This window comes from Mobula birostris, chromosome 4 (assembly GCF_030028105.1).
Source record: "Mobula birostris isolate sMobBir1 chromosome 4, sMobBir1.hap1, whole genome shotgun sequence".
Lineage (NCBI taxonomy): Eukaryota > Metazoa > Chordata > Chondrichthyes > Myliobatiformes > Myliobatidae > Mobula > Mobula birostris.
This window is the reverse complement of record NC_092373.1, coordinates 193,278,162-193,299,697: the sequence shown is the minus strand read 5'-3', so window position 1 is coordinate 193,299,697 and position 21,536 is coordinate 193,278,162. Positions and strand designations below refer to the sequence as shown.

Here is a 21,536-nt window from a genome sequence, read left to right as displayed (position 1 = left end):
CTGGTAAGACCTCACTTGGAGTACTGTGGGCAGTTTTGGTCTCCTTATTTAAGAAGGGATGTGCTGACGTTGGAGAAGGTTCAGAGAAGATTCACTAGAATGATTCTGGGAATGAGAGGGTCATATAAGGAACGTTTGACCTCTCTTGGACTGTACTCCTTGGAGTTTAGAAGAATGAAGGGGGACCTCATAGAAACATTTCGAATGTTGAAAGGCATGGACAGAGTGGATGTGGCAAAGTTGTCCCCCATGTTGGGGGAGTCTAGTACGAGAGGGCATGACTTAAGGATTGAAGGGTGCCCATTCAGAACAGAGATGCGAAGAAATTTCTTCAGCCAGAGGGTGGTGAATCTGTGGAATTTGTTGCCACGGGCAGCAGTGGAGGTCAAGTCATTGGGTGTATTTAAGGCAGAGATTGATAGGTATCTGAGTAGCCAGGGCATTAAAGGTTATGGTGAGAACGCGGGGGAGTGGGACTAAATGGGAGAATTGATCAGTTCATGATAAAATTGCGGAGCAGTCTCGATGGGCCGAATGGCTGACTTCTGCTCCTTTGTCTTGTGGTCTAATGACGAACCTATCAATCCCCACTTTAAATACAGTTGATTCTTGTTAATTGTGACACACTGACACCAATACATTTTGCCCCAATTATATTTATGACACATCAACACCAGTATATTTTGGTGCCATAATTAGCTGGTTTCGTGGAAATAGTTAAGAAGATATTTTTTAAAAAAAGGCAAACTACCATTTAACTGAGTAACAATTTATGTTTCTGGATGAAACACTACCAATGCTACTACAGTACAATAAATTTGTGTATTAGTTCATTCATCCAATGTATGTTGCTGTGAATGGGGTGGAATGCAGGGTTGCTGTGTACAAGGAGAATTAGCACCTCTGATGAATGGGTTTATCATGTCCATTCTGGGGCAGCTCACTTACCCTTAGGCTCCACTGGACATTCACCTATCGATCCGAATAGCTGTTTGCATGTGACAGCAGCCATACCGCTTTGACAGGTGGGCCGAGCCACGTGAGGGTAGCTGGTAAGCCTCAAACCCCAGTGAAATCGGGCCGTGCTTGTCCTAGCAGATGAAGTTTGTTTCAGCAGATGGGATAATAGTGAGATCCAATGGCAAGGTGGTTTTGCAATGCTTCGTGGAGAGCGAAGGGCATGATAAGGCACAGAAGTCATGGTTATCCACGACAACCAGGGAAGACCGCAGTTTGTGACAACTTCTGAGATTGGGAGAGTGGAACTGTCCCAGTGGAATGGCTTTTCCACTTAAAAACTGTCCCGCACAGGTTCTCGTCACTGTTGGACATGACGGGCAACCAACATGTTGCCGGGTTCTTTTGATTGATTGTAAATGAACAAAATTAGCATAGTGCAGATAATGGACTGCCATCAAACAATACTTTCAACAATTGTATCTTCAAAATACTCATTTTCATTGCAATGTTCAAGAAGATTGTCAATATCTTCAAATTCTTCTTAGTTCTTAACTTGTTGAAGTAGTGAAATAATTTCATTTTCACTCCCAGCCATTTCTGGCATCTCCAAACCTGAATGCTTGATACTGTAGTGAGCAAAGCAATTCTAAATTGTTCTACTGCTTATTTTTCGCCATCTATTGGTAACATTAATCATTGCTTTTTGAATACAAATTGATCTTATTTAAAAGCTTTTTACTCTAAGCATGGCATACTATCTAATGGCCACTCAAGTTCACACAAACTGACCTTAGTTAGAAACTTTTCGGCAACGATCTCCTGTCCCAATTAAGCGACATAGTGTCCCAAGTAAACAAAGAGAATTTTGGCTATTTTCTTGATTAGGTTTTGTTCTTTAAGAGTTGCCCCAAATAGACTGCTGTACTGATTAACCGATGGACCAATTAACTGGAATCCACTGTATACCTGAGGATTTGCCCTCCACAGCCGTTTGCAGCAGTGAATTCCACACATTCATCATCCGCTGGCTAAAGAAATTCCTCCTCATCTCTGTTCTAAAGGCACTCTCTTCTATTCTAAGACTGTGCTCTCTTGTCCTAGATTCACTCAGTATAGGAAACTTCCTGTCCACATCCACTCTATCTTGGCCTTAAGTTTCACTGAGATTTCCCCTCACTCTTCTAAAACCCAGCCCAGAGCCATCAAATGCTGCTCATATGTTAACCCTTTCATTCCTGGGGTCATTCTTGTGAGCCTCCTCTGGACTCTCTCCAATACCAGCATATCCTTTCCTGGATAATGAGGCCCAAAACTGTTCATAATATTCCAAGTGAGGTCCAACCAATACCTTGTAATGCTTCAGTATTACAGTACAGGTCAGGACAGACCCTTCAGCCCCTCTTGTGCTGAACGAATTAGACAAGTGCCTCCTGATTAACCTAATTGTTCTTCCCTGAACATTGATCATATCCCTCCCTTCTCTGCATATTCATGTGCCTTTCTGAAAGATTGAATTGCTCTTGTTTGTGTGTGCCACTAACTCTAGCAGTGCATTTCAAGCTCCATCACTCTTTTTAAAAAAAAAAAAAAAAGCTCCTTGCACATCTCCTTGGTACTTGCCCCCTCTCAGCTTAAATACGTGCTTTCCGGAAGGAGACATTTCAATCCAGGGAAAAACATATTGGCTGTCTATCTATCCCACACATAATTCTATAAGCGTCCTCAGATTTTCCCTCATCCTCTCCCCATGCTGTAGGGAAACAGCTCCAGTTTGTTCAACCTTTCCTGCCAGCACGTCCTCCAAACCAGGCTGCATACTGTAAACCTCGTTTCACCCTCTCTAAAGCCTCCACATTCTTTCTATAATGAGTTGACCAGATTTGGATGCAGTGCTCTAAAATGACCTAAGCAGAGTTTTATAAAGCTGTAAAATATAAAAGAAAATGTTGTCAATAACCATCAGGTCAGGCAGGACCCGTGGAGAGACAGAAACTAGGTTCATGTTGTTAATTGACGACAAGAATTTTGTCAGAATTGACTGACTCCAAGTTGAGGATTTCTTTAAAGAATTGTGTTACTGACATAGATTAATGAGACAAATGTATCTTCACAAGGAGAGAAAACACACACTTGCCTAACACCTCTCTTGATTTTCATAAACTGACTCACTTCTCCATCTATTCTTACAGCGGCAGTTTGTTCCCAGTACAGATTTCTGATTAGGCGGAGGTCTTTCGAATCTAGATCTAGAATTTCCTGTAATATTTCAAATAACTTATGGTGCTTCACTTTATCAAATACTTTTGTGTAGTCTATAAAACAAGCAAACAAATCTTGTTGCACTTGAATAGCTTGTTCTGATGGTATCCTTAACATCAATATTGCATTTCTTCTACCTTTGTCTTTCACAAAACCACATTGTTCTTTACCTATTTCAGCTAGTATCTTACTTTTAGCTTGTCATCAAAACTCTTAGAAGTATCTTGGTAATACGACTCATTAAACTTATGGTCCTATGTAATTCACGTTCTGTTGCTCCAGGTTTCTTAGGAAGAGTGATAAATACTGATTTTTTTTTTCATCTCTTCTGGTATTATTCCAGTTTCATAAATGTCATTGATTAAATCAGTAAGTTTTTCAACTCCATAATCTTCAAGGGCGATAGTTTGTTCTATTACTAATTCATCAGGACCTACTGCCTGATACACCTGCTTTCTGGCCTATCCTTTGATGCCCCGACCAATCAGGAAGCGACCACCCTAAATATACACACAGACTTGGCATCTACCGCAGTCTAGCAGAGCATTCCACAGATTTACTAGTCTGGCCAAAACAAATTCCTCCTTACCTAAAGGGTTGCTCCTCAATTTTGAGGCTTTGTCCTCCAGTTCCTGGATACCCCCACCAGAGGAACCATCCTCTCCACATCCATCCTATCTATTCCTTTCAACATTCCGTGGGTTTCAATGAGATCCCCCTGCATTTTTCTAAAGTTTTAGTGAATACTGGCCTAAAGCTGCTAGGCACTCCTCATCTTTAAACCCATTCATTCCCGGAATCATCCTCGTGAACTTCCTCTGGACATTCTCCAATGACAACACATCCTTTCTGTGATATGGGGCCCAAAACTGTTGACGATACTCCAAATGCGGCCTGACTCATGTCTTTTAAAGGCTCAGAATTATATCCTTGCTTTTATATTTTATTCCCCTTGAAATAAATGGCAACATTGCATTTGCCGCCTTTACCACAGACTCAAGCTCTAAATTAACTTTCTGGGAGTCTTGCATGAGGACTCCAAATTTCCTCTGCACTTCTGATGTTTGAACCTTCTCCCCATTTAGATAATAGTCCGCACTATTGTTCCTCTTACCAAAATGCATTTTCATACATTTCCCAACACTGTATTCCATCTGCCACTTTTTTGCCCATTCTGCCAATTTGTCTGAGTCAATCGCATTGCTTCCTCAGCACCACTTCCTCCCCTGCCTCTCTTTGTATCATGCACAAACTAAGTCATCAATTTCATGATCTAAATCGTTGACAACAATGTGAAAAGTAGAGGTCCCAATGCTGACCCCTGAGGAACACCAGCAGCCAACCGGAAAAGACCCATTTTATTCCCACTCGCTGTCTCCTGCCTGTCAGCCATTCCGCAATCCATGCCAGTATCTTTCCTGTACTGCCAACTGCTTCCAACGTCAGTACAGTTATCAAAGATGTCTTAATGCGTTGCTTAATCGCTGCTTAAAACTGATGGAAATGATGCCAATTGTGGAAGTACTCCTCGCTGGATTCCACGTAGGAAACATGACTGTAGGTCAGGAATACAAGTGTGTTTTAGGAAACGGGGTTTTAAACTCCCAATACCGACGACCTTGCTAGCAAACGTGTAGACCCTGGTGAATAAAATGGATGATCTCAGAGCTGGGATGCTGAATCAGAGGAACATTAGGACTGTGTCTGTCCTTTGTTTCATGGAATGATGGTTAACCCTTACCGTACCGGATGCAATGATTCAGATCGACGGGTTTACTATACACCGTCAGGATAGATCTATAGAGTCTCTCAGAAGCAGGGGTGGACGAGTATGCCTCAAGATCAACTCCTCTTGGTGCACAACTATGTCAGTGCTGTCCCACTCTGCTCACCAGACTTGGAATATCTTGCACTTGAGTGCCATCCATTTTACCTACCACGGGAGATTTCCATGATCATTTTGGAAGCAGTGTACATTCCACCTCAGACCAATGTCAATCAGGCTTTAGATGATCTGAGCAATGGGATCAATATGCAAGAAACAGCACACCCTAACACCTTCACCATCATTTTGGGGGATTTTTAACCAGGCCAGTCTGAAAAATCACTAAATAATTAGCATTAGCAGATCACTTGCAGTACCAGAGAAAACAACACACTGGAACATTGTTACACCACCATCAGGAATGCTGACCGTGCTATTCCACACCCTCACTTCAGGAAGTTTGATCTCCTGGCTGTACTCCCTGAGTATAGGCAGAGACTGAAGACTGCAGCATCAGTAGTGAGGACCAAGAAGGTGTATGGTCAAGGGAAGCACAGGAGCAATTACAGGACTGCTTTGAATCGGTGGTCTGGACCGTATTCAGGGGTTCATCTTTGAATCTGGATGAGTATGCTGCAGTTGTTACGGACTTCATTAAAACCTGTGTGGATGAGTGTGTGCCTACAAAGACTTACTGAACATTCCCAAACCAAAAGCCATGGATGAACCAGGAGGGACGCCGTCTGCTGAAGGCTAGATATCTGTGACCTTCAAGTCTGGTGACCCAAGTCTGTTACAGAAAGCCAGGTATGACTTGCAGAGGGCTATTTCAAGGGCGAAGGGACAATTTCTAATGAGGTTGCAGGTAATATCAGATGTACGACAACTCTGGCAGGGTTTGCAAGACATTACTTCCTACAAAGTGAAACCCAATAGCATGAATGGCAGCGATGCTTCACTACCAGATGAACTCAACTATGCCCACATTGAAAGGATGAATATAACTACAGCTCTGAAGATCCAAGCTACATCCAGTGGCCTTGTGATCTCTGTCTCAGAGGCCGATGTTAGGCTGTCTTTAAAGAGGGTGAACCTTTGCAAGGCGGAATGCCTCGACAGAGTACCTGGTAAGGCTCTGAAAACTTGTGCCAATCAACTGGCGGGAATATTGAAGGTCATTATCAACCTCCCACTGCTACGGGCAGAAGTTCCCACTTGCTTCAAAAAGGCAACAATTATGCCAGTGTCTTTGGAAGAATAATGAGAGCTGCCTTAATAACTATCGCCCGGTAGCGCTCACATCTACAGTAATGATCTGCTTTGAGAGGTTGGTCATAACTAGACTGAACTCCTGCCTCAGCAAGGACCTGGACCTACTGCAATTTGCCTATCGCCACCATAGGTCTGTGGCAGAAGTAACCTCAATAGTTCTCCACATGGCCTTTGACCACCTGGAAAATACAAAGCACCTATGTCAGGATGCTGTTCATTGACTATAGCTCAGCATTTAACATCATCATTCCCACAATCCTGATTGATAAGTTATAGAACCTGGGCCTATGTACCCCCCACTTCAGTTGGATCCTCGACTTCCTAATTGGAAGACCACAGTCTGTGCAGATAGGTGATAATATCTCTTCCTCACTGACGATCAACACTGGTGCAATTCAGGGGTGTGTGTTTAGCCCACTGCTCTACTCTCTCTATCCATGACTGCGTGGCTAGGCATAGCTCAAATACCATCTATAAATTTGCTGATGATACAACCATTGTTGGTAGAATCTCAGGTGGTGACTAGAGGGTGTACAGGAGTGAGATATACCAACTAGTGGAGTGGTGTCGCAGCAACAACCTTGCACCGAACATCAGTAGGACAAAAGAGCTGATTGTGGACTTCAGGAAGGGTAAGACGAAGAAACACATACCAATCCTCATAGAGGAAACAGAAGTGGAGAGAGTGAGCAGTTTCAAGTTCATAAGTATCAAGATCTCTGAGGACCTAACCTCGTCCCAACATATCAATGCAGCTTTAAAGGCAAGGCAGCGACTGTACTTCAATAGGAGTTTGAAGAAATTTGGTATGCCAACAAAAACACTCAAAAACTTCTACAGATGAATTGATGTACTGCAGAAAGCATTCTGACAGTCTGTTATGGGGGGGGGGCAGGGTCTGCTACCTCACAGGACTGAAAGAAGCTGCAAAGGGTCGTAAATGTAGTCGACTCCATCTTGGGCACTAGCTTACAAAGTACCCAGGACATCATCAAGGAGTGGTGTCTCAGAAAGGCAGAGTCCGTTATTCAGGACCCCAGCACCCAGGGCATGCCCCTTATCTCACTGTTACCATCAGGTAGGAGGTACAGAAGCCTGAAGACACACATTCAGTGATTCAGGAACAGCTTCTTCCCCTCTGCCATCCAATTCCTAAATGGATGTTGAACCTGTGAACACTAACTCACTTTTTTTAAATATGCATTATTTCTGTTTTTGCTTGATTTTTAATTTATTCAATATACATATACTGTTATTGATTTACTTATTTATTAATTATTTTTTCTTCTAAATTATGTATTGCATTGAATTGCTGCTGTTAAGTTAACGAATTTCATGACACATGCCAGTGATTATAAACCTGATTCTGATTCTGAATATAGAGTGTGGTAGTAGATGGTTGATTCTACGACTCAAGGCCTTTGACTGGTGGAGTGCTGCAGTATCGGTGCTGGGTCCATTGTTGTTTGTCATCTACGTCAATGATCTGGCTGCACAGGTTGACTCTGTGGTTAAGAAAGCAAAGTTAAGAATGGCTAGTTCTATTCCACTCGAAAAAATTACTTATAATTTAAGAGATAAATATGTAACATTTTTGAATATTTGGCGCCCTTATTTACAAAAGATAGGATGGCATATTTAAGTGCTCCGATAAAGATCTTGGTCCCTTGGGGAAAGTAATGAATAAGTATACCAAATTTATTTTGAATCCCATGGAGCATGTGGAAACCTTCCAATACCCAGGCGGCTCTTCTTTTTTTTTCTCTTTTCTTTCTTTTTAGGTAGGACTATATATGGGGGGGGGAGAGGGTAGATTTTATCTTTTCACGTATTCTTTTTGAAAACTCAATAAAAATTATATTACAAAAAAAGAAAGCATACAGTGCATTGGCCTTCATCAATCGTAGGATTGAGTTTAGGAGCCGAGAGGTAATGTTGCAGATCTATAGGACCCTGGTCAAACCCCACTTGGAGTACTGTGCTCAGTTCTGGCCACCTCACTACAGGAAGGATATGGAAACCATAGAAAGAGTGCAGAGGGGTTTTACAAGGATGTTGCCTGGACTAGGGAGTATGCCTTATGAGAATAGATTGAGTGAACTTGGCCTTTTTTCCTTGGAGCAACAGAGGATGAGAGGTGACCTGATAGTCATAGTCATACGTTATTCATCCCGGGGGAAATTGGTTTTCGTTACAGTTGCACCATAAATAATTAAATAGTAATAAAACCATAAATAGTTAAATAGTAATATGTAAATTATGCCAGGAAATAAGTCCAGGACCAGCCTGTGGGCTCAGGGTGTCTGACCCTTCAAGGGAGGAGTTGTAAAGTTTGATGGCCACAGGCAGGAATGACTTCCTAAAACGCTGTGTGTTGCATTTCGGTGGAATGAGTCTCTGGCTGAATGCACTCCTGTGCCCAACCAGTACATTATGTAGTGGATGGGAGGCATTGTCCAAGATGGCATGCAACTTGGACAGCATCCTCTTTTCAGACACCACCGTCAGAGAGTCCAGTTCCATCCCTACAACATCACTGGCCTTACGAATGAATTTGTTGATTCTGTTGGTGTCTGCTACCTTCGGCCTGCTGCCCCAGCACACAACAGCAAACATGATCGCACTGGCCATCACAGACTTGTAGAATATCCTCAGCATCGTTCGGCAGATGTTAAGGACGTCTGTCTCCTCAGGAAATAGAGACGGCTCTGACCCTTTTTGTAGACAGCCTCAGTGTTCTTTGACCAGTCCAGTTTATTGTCAATTCGTATCCCCAGGTATTTGTAATCCTCCACCATGTCCACACTGAGCCCCTGGATGGAAACAGGGGTCACCGGTACCTTAGCTCTCCTCAGGTCTACCACCAGCTCCTTAGTCTTTTTCACATTAAGCTGCAGATAATTCTGCTCACACCATGTGACTAAGTTTCCTACCGTAGCCCTGTACTCAGCCTCATCTCCCTTGCTGATGCATCCAACTATGGCAGAGTCATCCGAAAACTTCTGAAGATGACAAGACTCTGTGCAGTAGTTGAAGTCTGAGGTGTAAATGGTGAAGAGAAAGGGAGACAAGACAGTCCCCTGTGGAGCCCCAGTGCTGCTGATCACTCTGTCGGACACACAGTGTTGCAAGCACACGTACTGTGGTCTGCTAGTCAGGTAATCAAGAATCCATGACACCAGGGAAGCATCCACCTGCATCGCTGTCAACTTCTCCCCCAGCAGAGCAGGGCGGATGGTGTTAAACGCACTGGAGAAGTCAAAAAACATGACCCTCACAGTGCTTGCTGGCACAGTTCGGCACAGTTTTGTGGACCGAAGGACCTGTATTTTGCAAACAACAGGAATTCTGCAGATGCTGGAAATTCAAGCAACACACATAAAAGTTGCTGGTGAACGCAGCAGGCCAGGCAGCATCTCTAGGAAGAGGTGCAGTCGACGTTTCAGGCCGAGACCCTTCGTCAGGACTAACTGAAGGAAGAGTGAGTAAAGGATTTGGAAGTTGGAGAGGGAGATCCAAAATGATAGGAGAAGACAGGAGGGGGAGGGATGGAGCCAAGAGCTGGACAGGTGATAGGCAAAAGGGATACGAGAGGATCATGGGACAGGAGGTCCAGGAAGAAAGACAAGGAGGCGGGGGGGGACCCAGAGGATGGGCAAGGGGTATATTCAGAGGGACAGAGGGAGAAAAAGGAGAGTGAGAGAAAGAATGTGTGTATAAAAATAAGTAACAGATGGGGTACGAGGGGGAGGTGGGGCATTAGCGGAAGTTAGAGAAGTCGATGTTCATGCCATCAGGTTGGAGGCTACCCAGATGGAATATAAGGTGTTGTTCCTCCGACCTGAGTGTGGTTTCATCTTTACAGTAGAGGAGGCCGTGGATAGACATGTCAGAATGGGAATGGGATGTAGAATTAAAATGTGTGGCCACTGGGAGATCCTGCTTTCTCTGGCGGACAAAGCGTAGATGTTCAGCAAAGCGGTCTCCCAGTCTGCGTCGGGTCTTGCCAATATATAAAAGGCCACATCGGGAGCACCGGACGCAGTATATCACCCCAGCCGACTCACAGGTGAAGTGTTGCCTCACCTGGAAGGACTGTTTGGGGCCCTGAATGGTGGTAAGGGAGGAAGTGTAAGGGCATGTGGAGCACTTGTTCCGCTTACACGGATAAGTGCCAGGAGGGAGATCAGTGGGGAGGGATGGGGGGGACGAATGGACAAGGGAGTTGTGTAGGGAGCGATCCCTGCGGAATGCAGAGAGAGGCGGGGAGGGAAAGATGTGCTTAGTGGTGGGATCCCGTTGGAGCTGGCGGAAGTTACGGAGAATAATATGTTGGACCCAGAGGCTGGTGGGGTGGTAGGTGAGGACCAGGGGAACCCTATTCCTAGTGGGGTGGCGGGAGGATGGAGTGAGAGCAGATGTACGTGAAATGGGGGAGATGCGTTTAAGAGCAGAGTTGATAGTGGAGGAAGGGAAGCCCCTTTCTTTAAAAAATGAAGACATCTCCCTCGTCCTAGAATGAAAAGCCTCATCCTGAGAGCAGATGCGGCGGAGACGGAGGAATTGCAAGAAGGGGATGGCGTTTTTGCAATAGACAGGGTGAGAAGAGGAATAGTCCTGATAGCTGTGAGAGTCCGTAGGCTTATAGTAGATATCAGTGGATAAGCTGTATTTTTGCTGTAGGTTTTCTATGTTTCTATGATAATGTGCTTAAAGTTTGGGTGACACCAAGACTGGGGTTGTAGTGGACAGCGACTGTCATGGCTTTCAGTGGGATCTGAAACAGCTGGAAAAAATGGGCTGAAAGTTGGCAGATGGAATTTAATGAAGACAAGTGTGAAGTTTTGCACTTTCAGTGGGCCTACCAGGGTAGGTCTTATATGTTGAATGGTGGAGCACTGAGTACAGTAGGACAGAGGGATCTTGGAATAAAGATCCATAATTTCTTTTAAAATGGTGTTGTAGCAGTGTGCTACACACAGCGCTAGAATAACCACACGGAGTCGGTGAGTTAGAGTTGCGATGAAAGAGATTTATTCAAACTTCGCGGCCTGCTTTACAACCTTCCCGTTCCCGCCCTCCCTGGGCGGGATTGCTGTGGGGAATGCATATTCCCAGACCCTTTCTGCGCGTGGGATTTTCCCCCTGCTGGTGAAGATGGCCTGGCACCCTTTTTGGGGCCGGCTCTCTGCCTGCACGCGCTGTTGTGAGCCGGTTCATGTGTGCCAGAAAGTGGGTCGCTACATAACCTCCCCCCAGAACCGGCGATACCTCCCCCAATGTCCACAGTCTGGATCGGCCTCTGTTTGGGGGGTCTGCCCCTGCGCTGCAGTGCCTGATCCTGGACCGGCTGCGCCAAGTCCACATGGGCCGGTTTGAGTCGGTCCACCGTGAAAACCCCCTCTCTCCCCCCAATGTCCAGCACGAACGTGGACCCGTTGTTCCTGATCACCTTAAGCGGCCCCTCGTAGGGCTGCTGTAGCGGTGCCCGGTGTCCGCCCCGTCGTACAAAAAGAAACTTACAGTTCTGCAGGTCTTTGGGTACGCAGGTCGGGTTCTGTCCGTGCTGTGAAGTGGGTATGGGGGCCAGGTTACCGAACCTCTCACGTAGTCTGTCCAGGACTGCTGTGGGTTCTTCCTCTTGCCCCCTTGGGGCTGGTATGAACTCTCCTGAGACTACCAGGAGTGCGCCGTACACTAACTTGGCCGACGAGGTGTGTAGATCCTCTTTGGGCGCCGTGCGGATTCTTAGCAGGACCCAGGGAAGCTCGTCCACCCAGTTAGGCCCCTCCAGGCGGGCCATGAGAGCTGACTTCAGGTGACGGTGGAAGCGCTCCACTAGTCCGTTCGACTGTGGGTGGTAGGCAGTTGTGTGGTGTAGCTGAGATCCTAAAAGGCTGGCCATAGCCGACCACAGGCTGGAGGTGAACTGGGCGCCCCTGTCGGAGGTAATGTGGGCCGGTACCCCGAAGCGTGCTACCCAGGTTGCGATCAGTGCTCGGGCGCAGGATTCGGAGGTAGTGTCGGTGAGCGGGACTGCCTCTGGCCATCTGGTGAACCGGTCTATCATAGTTAGGAGGTACCGCGCTCCTCGTGACACTGGCAGGGGCCCCACAATATCCACATGGATGTGGTCGAACCTCCGGCGGGTGGGTTCGAACCGCTGCGGCGGAGCCTTGGTATGCCGCTGCACCTTGGCCGTTTGGCACTGCATGCACGTTTTGGCCCATTCACTGACCTGTTTACGAAGTCCATGCCACACGAACCTGTTGGAGACCAGCCGGATGGTTGTCCTGATGGAGGGGTGCGCTAAGTTGTGAATGGACTCGAAAACCCGCCGGCGCCAGGCTGCTGGGACGACGGGGTGGGGTTGGCCGGTAGCTACGTCACACAGTAGGGTCCTCTCACCTGGGCCTACGGGGAGGTCTTGGAGCTGCAAACCGGAGACTGCGGTCCTGTAACTGGGGATCTCAGCGTCTGCCTGCTGTGCCTCTGCCAGCGCTGCATAGTCCACCCCCTGGGACAGGGCCTGTATGGTAGGTCTGGATAGTGCGTCTCCCACGACGTTGTCCTTTCCAGAGACATGCGGAATGTCCACCGTGTACTCGGAGATGTAGGACAGATATCGCTGCTGGCAGGACAACCAGGGGTCGGACACCTTCATGAACGCAAAGGTAAGTGGTTTGTGGTCTCTGAACGCGGTGAAGGGCCTACCTTCTAAGAAGTACCTGAAATGCCGGATTGCCAGGTATAGTGCCCATAGCTCCCGGTCGAAAGCACTGTATTTGAGTTCAGGTGATCGTAGGTGTTTGCTGAAGAACGCCAGGGGTTGCCAGCGACCCTCGATGAGTTGTTCCAGCACTCCACCGACCGCTGTGTTGGATGTGTCCACCGTGAGGGCAGTAGGAACGTCCGTTCTGGGGTGCACTAGCATCACGGCGTTTGCCAAGGCTTCTTTGGTTTTAACGAAAGCGGTTGCGGCCTCTTCGTCCCAGGTAATGTCCTTGTCCTTGCCCTTACCCGACATTAGAGTGAACAGGGGTCGCATGGTTCGGGCTGCTGAGGGGAGGAAACGGTGGTAGAAACTCACCATACCCACGAATTCCTGCAGGCCTTTGATTGTGTTGGGTCGGGGGAAGTTGCGGACCTCATCTACCTTAGTGGGCAGCGGGGTTGCCCCGTCTTTAGTAATCCTGTGGCCCAGGAAGTCGATGGTGTCGAGTCCGAACTGGCATTTGGCTGGGTTGATTGTAAGGCCGAATTCGCTCAGGCGGGAGTAGAGCTGGCGGAGGTGGGACAGATGCTCCTGCCGACTACTGCTGGCTACGAGGATGTCGTCCAAATAGATGAATGCAAAGTCCAGGTCACGTCCCACCACGTCCATTAGCCGCTGGAAAGTCTGTGCGGCATTCTTTAGACCAAACGGCATTCGGAGGAATTCGAAAAGTCCGAACGGGGTGATAAGTGCTGTTTTGGGGATGTTGTTCGGATGTACAGGGATTTGATGGTATCTCCGGATGAGGTCTACCTTGGAAAAGATCCTTGCGCCATGTAGGTTTGCTGCGAAGTCTTGAATGTGCGGCACAGGGTAGCAGTCTGGCGTTGTAGCCTCGTTCAGTCTGCGGTAGTCACCGCATGGTCTCCAGCCCCCCGTTGCCTTGGGCACCATGTGAAGGGGGGAGGCCCATGGGTTGTCGGACTGTCGTATGATCCCCAATTCCTCCATCTTCTTGAACTCCTCCTTCGCCAGTCGGAGCTTGTCCGGGGAAAGCCTTCGAGCACAGGCGTGGAGAGGTGGTCCCTGGGTCGGGATGTGGTGCTGTACTCCGTGTCTGGGCATGGCTGCCGTGAACTGCGGTGTCAGTACTGATGGGAAATCCGCCAGGAACCTGGTGAATTTGTCGTTGGACAGCGTGATGGAGTCCAGGTGTGGGGCTGGCAACTGTGCTTCACCCAGGGAGAACGTTTGAAAAGTCTTGGCGTGGACTAATCGCTTCCCTTGCAGGTCGACCAGCAGGCTGTGGGCTCGTAGAAAATCCGCCCCCAGGAGTGGTTGGGCCACGGCAGCCAGTGTAATTGTTACCAGTGAAGAAATATGCATGTAATCATTGGTAAGCCCAGATCAGTGCCGATTTCCGATTGCGTCATCTCTGATCTGGGCCGACAATTACGTGTCGGAGGCACCTAATTAATTAGCATGTTTATTTCGGCTTTTTTCTTAAGAGATGTGCCGTGTGCCTGCTGGCTACCTTTGCATTCTCCGCGAATCGGTACAGTATGTGTCCGTGGCCTGGGTGTTGGGGTGGTGGGACACTGGGGTGTCGTCTCGTTGCCTGTTTCCATGAGAGCAAGCAGCTCATCTTCTTCTATCTCTGCCCGCCTTGATGTCGAAGGTCAAGGTTCGTCATCTGCTGTGGCTGATGTGGAAGGCTTGCTTGACTGCTGAGCCTCGCGCATTTTTCTATCATACAGTTCTTTAATAAGGACTCAAACCATCCTGCAAATATCCCCTAAACCGACGTACCCTTTCAAAATTAAAGCCGTACTTTATCATTACTCATTCGGTTTCGATTGTTATCCTTTTTTCTTCCAATTGCTTCAGCTCTTCATCTGTCAGTTCTTGGTGATGGGATGTCAAAACCTCTTCAACATCGTGTTCGTCAGCTTCCACAAGCCAAACTCAAGTTGTCCTTACTTCGTTCACCACGATCAAAACACTTAATTATGTCTAGTTTTACTGTAAGTGTAACATCCTTCTGAGCTCTTTCAGGCTTTTCTGATACCATAGAACTCATCTTGCAAGCGGCTGCTCACAGGCACTTGTTAAAGCAATGCAGTTCCGAATCCGGGGGAGAGCGGCTGCTCGGGGTGCGCTGATTTTTTTTTATCGTCCGCTGAATTTTTTTTCCGTAACAGTGAAAACACCTTCTGAAAGCGAAACTAGGGTACTAATGTAGGTCTTTCATAACAGTGAGGTTTCGTAAAGCGAACGTTGGAAAAGCGGGGGACACCTGTTCCTGTCTAGTAGTCTCTTAAACTTCACTAGTGTATCTGCCTCCACTACTGACTCAGGCAGTGCATCCCACGCACCAACCACTCTCTGAGTAAAAAAACCTTCCTCTCATATCCCCCTTGAACTTCCCACCCCTTACCTTAAAGCCATGTCCTCTTGTAATGAGCAGTGATGCCCTGGGGAAGAGGTGCTGGCTATCCACTCTGTCTATTCCTCTTATTATCTTGTACACCTCTATCATGTCTCCTCTCATCCTCCTCCTCTCCAAAGAGTAAAGCCCTAGCTCCCTGACATGTTGTGGTTAGGGTCCAGTAGCATGGAATGCAAGACAACTGCAGCATTCCTCTGCCTTCACTGCTATTAAGATGTGTCATTGTCTTCAGCCAGCTTCACCATTGAGGTATTGGTTGGATAGCTCTTTGTATGGAACCTCCCTTGTCCTTACCGTCACTGGTGACCCAAACAGGAGGTAAGCACTAGATGGCTAATCTTCAGACGGCATCACTCCCTGGATGTCAGGATCTCACCATCCTCTTGAGCACAACAAAGTGATGATCCTTGGAGAAGGATAAGATAGTACTAGGTGAAGTCTAGAGTTTCTTCTGTGGTTTTCTGGGAGAACTCCTGGAATTCTGGCCTAAGCAATGGACAGAAGTAGCATAGTCTCCTTACTAAACCCCTTGCCACCACCCAAGTCCCACTATGTATGAAGCACCAGTAGCGTTATACTATTTACTTTTTAACTTATAAATGCACATTATAATTTTTTAATTTATTTATGATAATATTACTTTGTGTTGTGTGTGAGTTATATGTACTTTGTCCAGAGGAACATTGTTTCATTTGGTGACATACATGTGTATGGTTGAATACATTTTAATTAAGCTTGATATAGATAGGAGGGGTGCAGCAATGTGAGCTGTCTGAGGAACTATGAAGGAAAGAGAGAAAGTAGAAAAGCAAGGGTGCTGAAGGAGAGATGAAACAAAAAAGGGTACAATACTGATGGAGGTTAAGAAAGAGGTAAAGTAGTTTATTGTCACAGTTACTGAGGTATAGCGAAAAACTTGTATACTGTTCATACAAATCCGTTTCATTACGTCAATCCATTGAGGTAGTACAAGGTAAAACAATAACAAAATGCAGAATAAATTGTTACAGATACAGAAAGTGCCATACAGGTGGACAATATGGTACAAGTTCATCACGAGGTAGATTGTGAGGTCAAGATTCAATCTTATCATACAAGGGAACCCTTTAATAGTCTTATGACAGCAGGATAGAAGTTGCCCTTGAACCTGGTGGCATGTGCTTTCAGACTTTTGTATCTTTTTGTCCCCTGGAAGAGGGCAGAAGGGAGAAAGTATGAGGTAGGTGGGATCTTTCATTGTGCTGCTGCTTTACTGAGGAGCATTGATTAGGACTGAAAGAGTGGGGCATTCTGGGGCATTGTTGGGCTCAGTGGGGTTACTGACTGTGAGAGCAGAAGAGGCTTTGGGGAAGATTATGTGTGGCTGTTGTTATAGTGCTCCTATATGTGTTTTGAGAGCTTGTATTTGTCCAAGTATGCGAGTCAATGCAGAGGAGGTCTTGGATTGTCTTGGTCCATGGCAAGGTGATCCTTGCTGTCAAGTTCAGGTAATTGCTAGCATGCAGTGGGCACACCATGTTAGAATGACAACTTCCAATCCTCAGAAATGCAGTGGAATCAAGTCATTCTGGATTCCATGGAAATGCCTAAGAAGAAACGTGACCTGGAGCACCATGGGAATCCCTAGCTTTCTTATGATCAATGTCTTTGTTTCCTTTGACATAGTGACATTGATATGTTATAATTTAAGATGTCTTGATCTGTATAAAGCCTCCGGCATCATGAGTGAGTCTTTATGCGGTGACCTCTTCAATACATATGTGGCATAGGCTGAAGCAATGTTTGAAATTGTTAGTTTTAAATGCCGATTTCTTTATAACGAATGCATTGGTCAACAGTCAAGTTAAAATTTGGGAGGTATGGCAACATAACATTTTATTTAAATAACTATGAAAAATGTTTAATTGTATTCTAACTGATGTGAGAAATTCTAATTAATGAAATCTTATTTATTGAATGTTTCTGCTCTTTTGTAGTAGAATCCAGCATTTCAGTGCCTCATTTTAGTTTCTAAATTTCCTTTCAGACACTCTGTTGATTGACTATCAGTTCACCTTCAGTCTCTCTCAGGAGGATGATCGTTACTACACAGCTATTAACTTTGTAGCCACCCCTGAGGAAGTAAGTATATCCTAAGTATATCCAATGATTGACTTGAGTAAGACCTAAATCTAGTGCAGTGTTTTGTTTGGAAATGATTTTCAGACTGTTTGGCATATCTCTTGCTGAAAAATTCACAGGGTGCCTAATCATGTTGAGCACTAATAGCTACATGTTTGATTGTTGAGGTTAGAGATCCTGTGGGGATGAAGAAATGTGTATGTAATCATTGGACTAGTAAAGGAAATGGAAAATGAAGACTCGATTAATTTAAGGATCAACTTTATTCGTCATATATATTTACATATTATGTATTTGCTGTGATGTGTGGGCATGACATGTAACAAAATTCAATATTCAACAATTATAAACTAAAGAATTATATAAAAATAAGTTAGAGGTTAAAATACAGATATGGAGTAAAATGTGTATCTATACATGAACACCATATGTTTACATGTAAACAGCAATAAAATAAAGTGGTTTAAAGTGTTTACATTGCGGTGACTGAGGTAACAGATACAGGGGCAGGGGATCTTGTTAGTCTCCTCTCTCACTGTATGACACCTCTCTGTCCTTTTATTAGGGAGAGGGAGAGCCTGTGGTATGTCAAATTGTCCAGTGAACGTTTTTGTTGTACTGCAGATAATAGTCTTTCTTGGGGGCTTTGCTATTGTTTGCTTGTTGGGTGGAGGGTGCTGATGCTTTTTCGCTGAAATAAATAGGCGGAGGGGGGAGGGTCATTGCTCTGCTGCTGCTTGTGCATGGTAGGGGGCGAGCAGGGAGCTTTAGAGTTCTAACGTTTTTACTGTTACTCATTCTTTGGGGCATTCTTCTGTTTCCATGGATGTCTGCAAAGAACAAGAATTTCAGGTTGTATACATTCTCTGATATTAAATGCAATATTGAACTAGGATGATTTGACTATGGCTTTTCTATATTTAAAAACGCAAACAACAGGAATTCTGCAGATGCTGGAAATTTAAGCAACACACATCAAAGTTGCTGGTGAACGCAGCAGGCCGCGCTCTGTCCGCCAGAGAAAGCAGGATCTCCCAGTGGCCACACATTTTAATTCCACTTCCCATTCCCATTCTGACATGTCTATCCACGGCCTCCTCTACACTAAAGATGAAGCCACACTCAGGTTGGAGGAACAACACCTTATATTCCGTCTGGGTAGCCTCCAACCTGATGGCATGAACATCGACTTCTCTAACTTCCGCTAATGCCCCACCTCCCCCTCGTACCCCATCTGTTATTTATTTTTATACACTCATTCTTTCTCTCACTCTCCTTTTTCTCCCTCTGTCCCTCTGACTATACCCCTTGCCCATCCTCTGGGTCCCCCCCGCCTCCTTGTCTTTCTTCCCGGACCTCCTGTCCCATGATCCTCTCGTATCCCTTTTGCCAATCACCTGTCCAGCTCTTGGCTCCATCCCTCCCCCTCCTGTCTTCTCCTATTATTTTGGATCTCCCCCTCCGCCTCCCACTTTCAAATCTCTTACTAACTCTTCCTTCAGTTAGTCCTGACGAAGGGTCTCGGCCTGAAACTTGACTGTACCTCTTCCTAGAGATGCTGCCTGGCCTGCTGCATTCACCAGCAACTTTGATGTGTGTTGCTTTTCTATATCTGTCTGCTTCAAATATTGTGGCTGTCCTCAATTACACTATATTGAATCTTCATAACTTTGACATTTTGAATTAGGATCTTTTGTGAGGTCTGTTTAAGTTTATGATCTTTTTGTTGTGTTTCCTTCTGCAATTATTGAGCTACTTATAGTTCCAGAAATAACCCTCCTATATAAAAATATAGCCCATATTTTGCTGTTGTGGGCTTACAGGCATTCACTATTTTCCTCATACCCCTGTCCCAGACCAGTTTTGTGTTAAAGCTAGATGGAGAAGGTCTGTTTTGCTTATCTGAGGTGTTGTGGAACTCAACAATGGAAACAAAACATTACTTGAGACATCCCAGTGCCAAACCTATGCCAGCCCACTTTAAGAATGGAGGGGTCTGGGCTTTGTGTAGGCAGAATGAATTCATTTAATTTGGCATTAAATTAGTTTGGTACAACATCTTGGGCACTAGTGCCTGTTCCTGGGCTCCTCTGTTCTGTGTTCTAAGTAACAAGGCCAGGACACTTACTACAGTCAACCTGAGCTGCTGAAGTAAAGTAGAAAATGCTGGAACTACTCGACAGCTTAGACAGAATTTGTGAAAAGAGAGAAACTTTCCAGGGTTCAAAGTCTCACTGATGCACCATTTTAGTTTGTTCTTAGAGTTATAAGGATGTACAGCACTCCTGATTTCCCACTCATAATTCGTTCTTAATCTCTTCGTTTTTGTGTGAGGATGTGACTATTATAGCTGGAGCAGCAAAAAAGGCAAGAGTTCCTGGCGGCCACCCATTCCAATTCAATTTCCCCTTCCCATTCCAATATGTTGGTCTACTGCCTCCTCTACTACCCCACTGATACCAAACTCAGGTTGGACGAGCAGCACCTCCTATTCCGTTTCTACAGCTTCTGACCTGATAACATGAACATTGATTTCTCTAACTGCTGGTAGTTTCTCATCCCTCCCCCTTCTTTCTTTTTCCATTTTCTGTTCTGGCTCCTCTCTTAGCCCTTCCCTTCTCTTCTCACCTACCCATCACCTCCCCCTGGTGGCATCTTCCTTCCTTTTCTTTCATGGTCCACTGACTCCTCTCCCATCAGATTCCTTCTTCTTTCCTTCTTCTCTTTTACCTTCCAGCTTCCTACTTCATCCCCCGATCCCATCCACCCACATTTCCACTTATCTTGCCTCACCTAACACCAGCCAGCTTATACTCCTTCTGCTCCCCTCACCTTATTCTGGCTTCTTCCCCCTTCTTTTGCAGTCCTCAATAGGATTGTCATCAAAAGGGACGGGAGAAGTACTGTTGGATTAGAGAGTTGCAAGTGTTGTTCCCTTGTTCAAGAAAGAGAGTAGCGATAACCCGGGAACTTATAGACCAGTGAGTCTGACTTCAGCGGTGGGTGAATTAGAACATAGAATAGTACAGCACAGTACAGGCCCTTTGGCCCACATTGTTGTGCTGACCCTCAAACCCTGCCTCCCATATAACCCCCCACCTTAAATTCCTCCATATACCTGTCTAGTAGTGTCTTAAATTTCACTGGTGTATCTGCCTCCACCACTGACTCAGGCAGTGCATTCCACACACCAACCACTCTCTGAATAAACAACCGTCTTCTAATATTCCCCTTGAACTTCCCACCCCTTACCTTCAAGCCATGTCCCCTTTTGTTGAGCAGTGGTGCCCTGGGGAAGAGGTGCTGGCTGTTGGAATTGTTGGAGAAGATCCTGAGAGGCAGGATTTATGAGCATTCGGAGAGAGATAATCTGATTAGGGATAGGCATGGGTTTCTCAAAGGCAGGTCATGCCTTACTAGCCTGATTGAATTCTTTGAGGAAGTAACAAAACACTTTAATGAAGGTAGAGCAGTGGATGTAGTGTATATGGATTTTAGTGAGGCATTTGATAAGGTTTACCATGCAAGGCTCCTTCAGAAAGTAAGGCGGCATGGGATCCAAGGAGACCTTGTTTTGTGGATCCAAATTGGCTTGTCCACAGAAAGCAAAGGGTGGTTGTAGATGGTTCGTATTCTGCTTGGAAGTCAGTGACCAGTGGTGTTCTGGGACCCCTCCTCTTTGTGATTTTTATATATGACCTGGGTGAAGAAGCAGAAAGGTGGGATAGTAAGTTTGCTGATGACACAAAGGTTGGGGGTGTTCTGGATTGTCTGGAGGGTTGTCAGAGGTTACAGCGGGACATCGGTAGGATTCAGAATTGGGCTGAAGTGGCAGATGGACCTCAACCCAGATAAGTGTGAAGTGGTTCATTCTGAAAGGGTTTTGAAGATGGAATACAATACTTAATGGTAAGACTCTTGGCAGTGTGGAGGATCTGAGAAATCTTGGGGTCCGTGTCCATAGGACACTCAAAGCTGCTGCGCAGGTTGACTCT

At 45.8% G+C, this 21,536-nt stretch overlaps 1 protein-coding gene across 3 annotated transcripts in view; it reads left to right on the top strand.

Moving 5' to 3' along the window:
* atrn (attractin) overlaps positions 1 to 21,536 on the top strand; it is a 408,487-nt gene that overhangs the window by 234,520 nt on the left and 152,431 nt on the right. For all 3 annotated transcript variants that reach the window (XM_072256711.1, XM_072256712.1, XM_072256713.1), the window contains exon 22: positions 17,447 to 17,541. In XM_072256711.1, the coding sequence (XP_072112812.1) occupies positions 17,447 to 17,541 (95 nt within the window). The remainder of the gene's footprint in view (positions 1 to 17,446; positions 17,542 to 21,536) is intronic.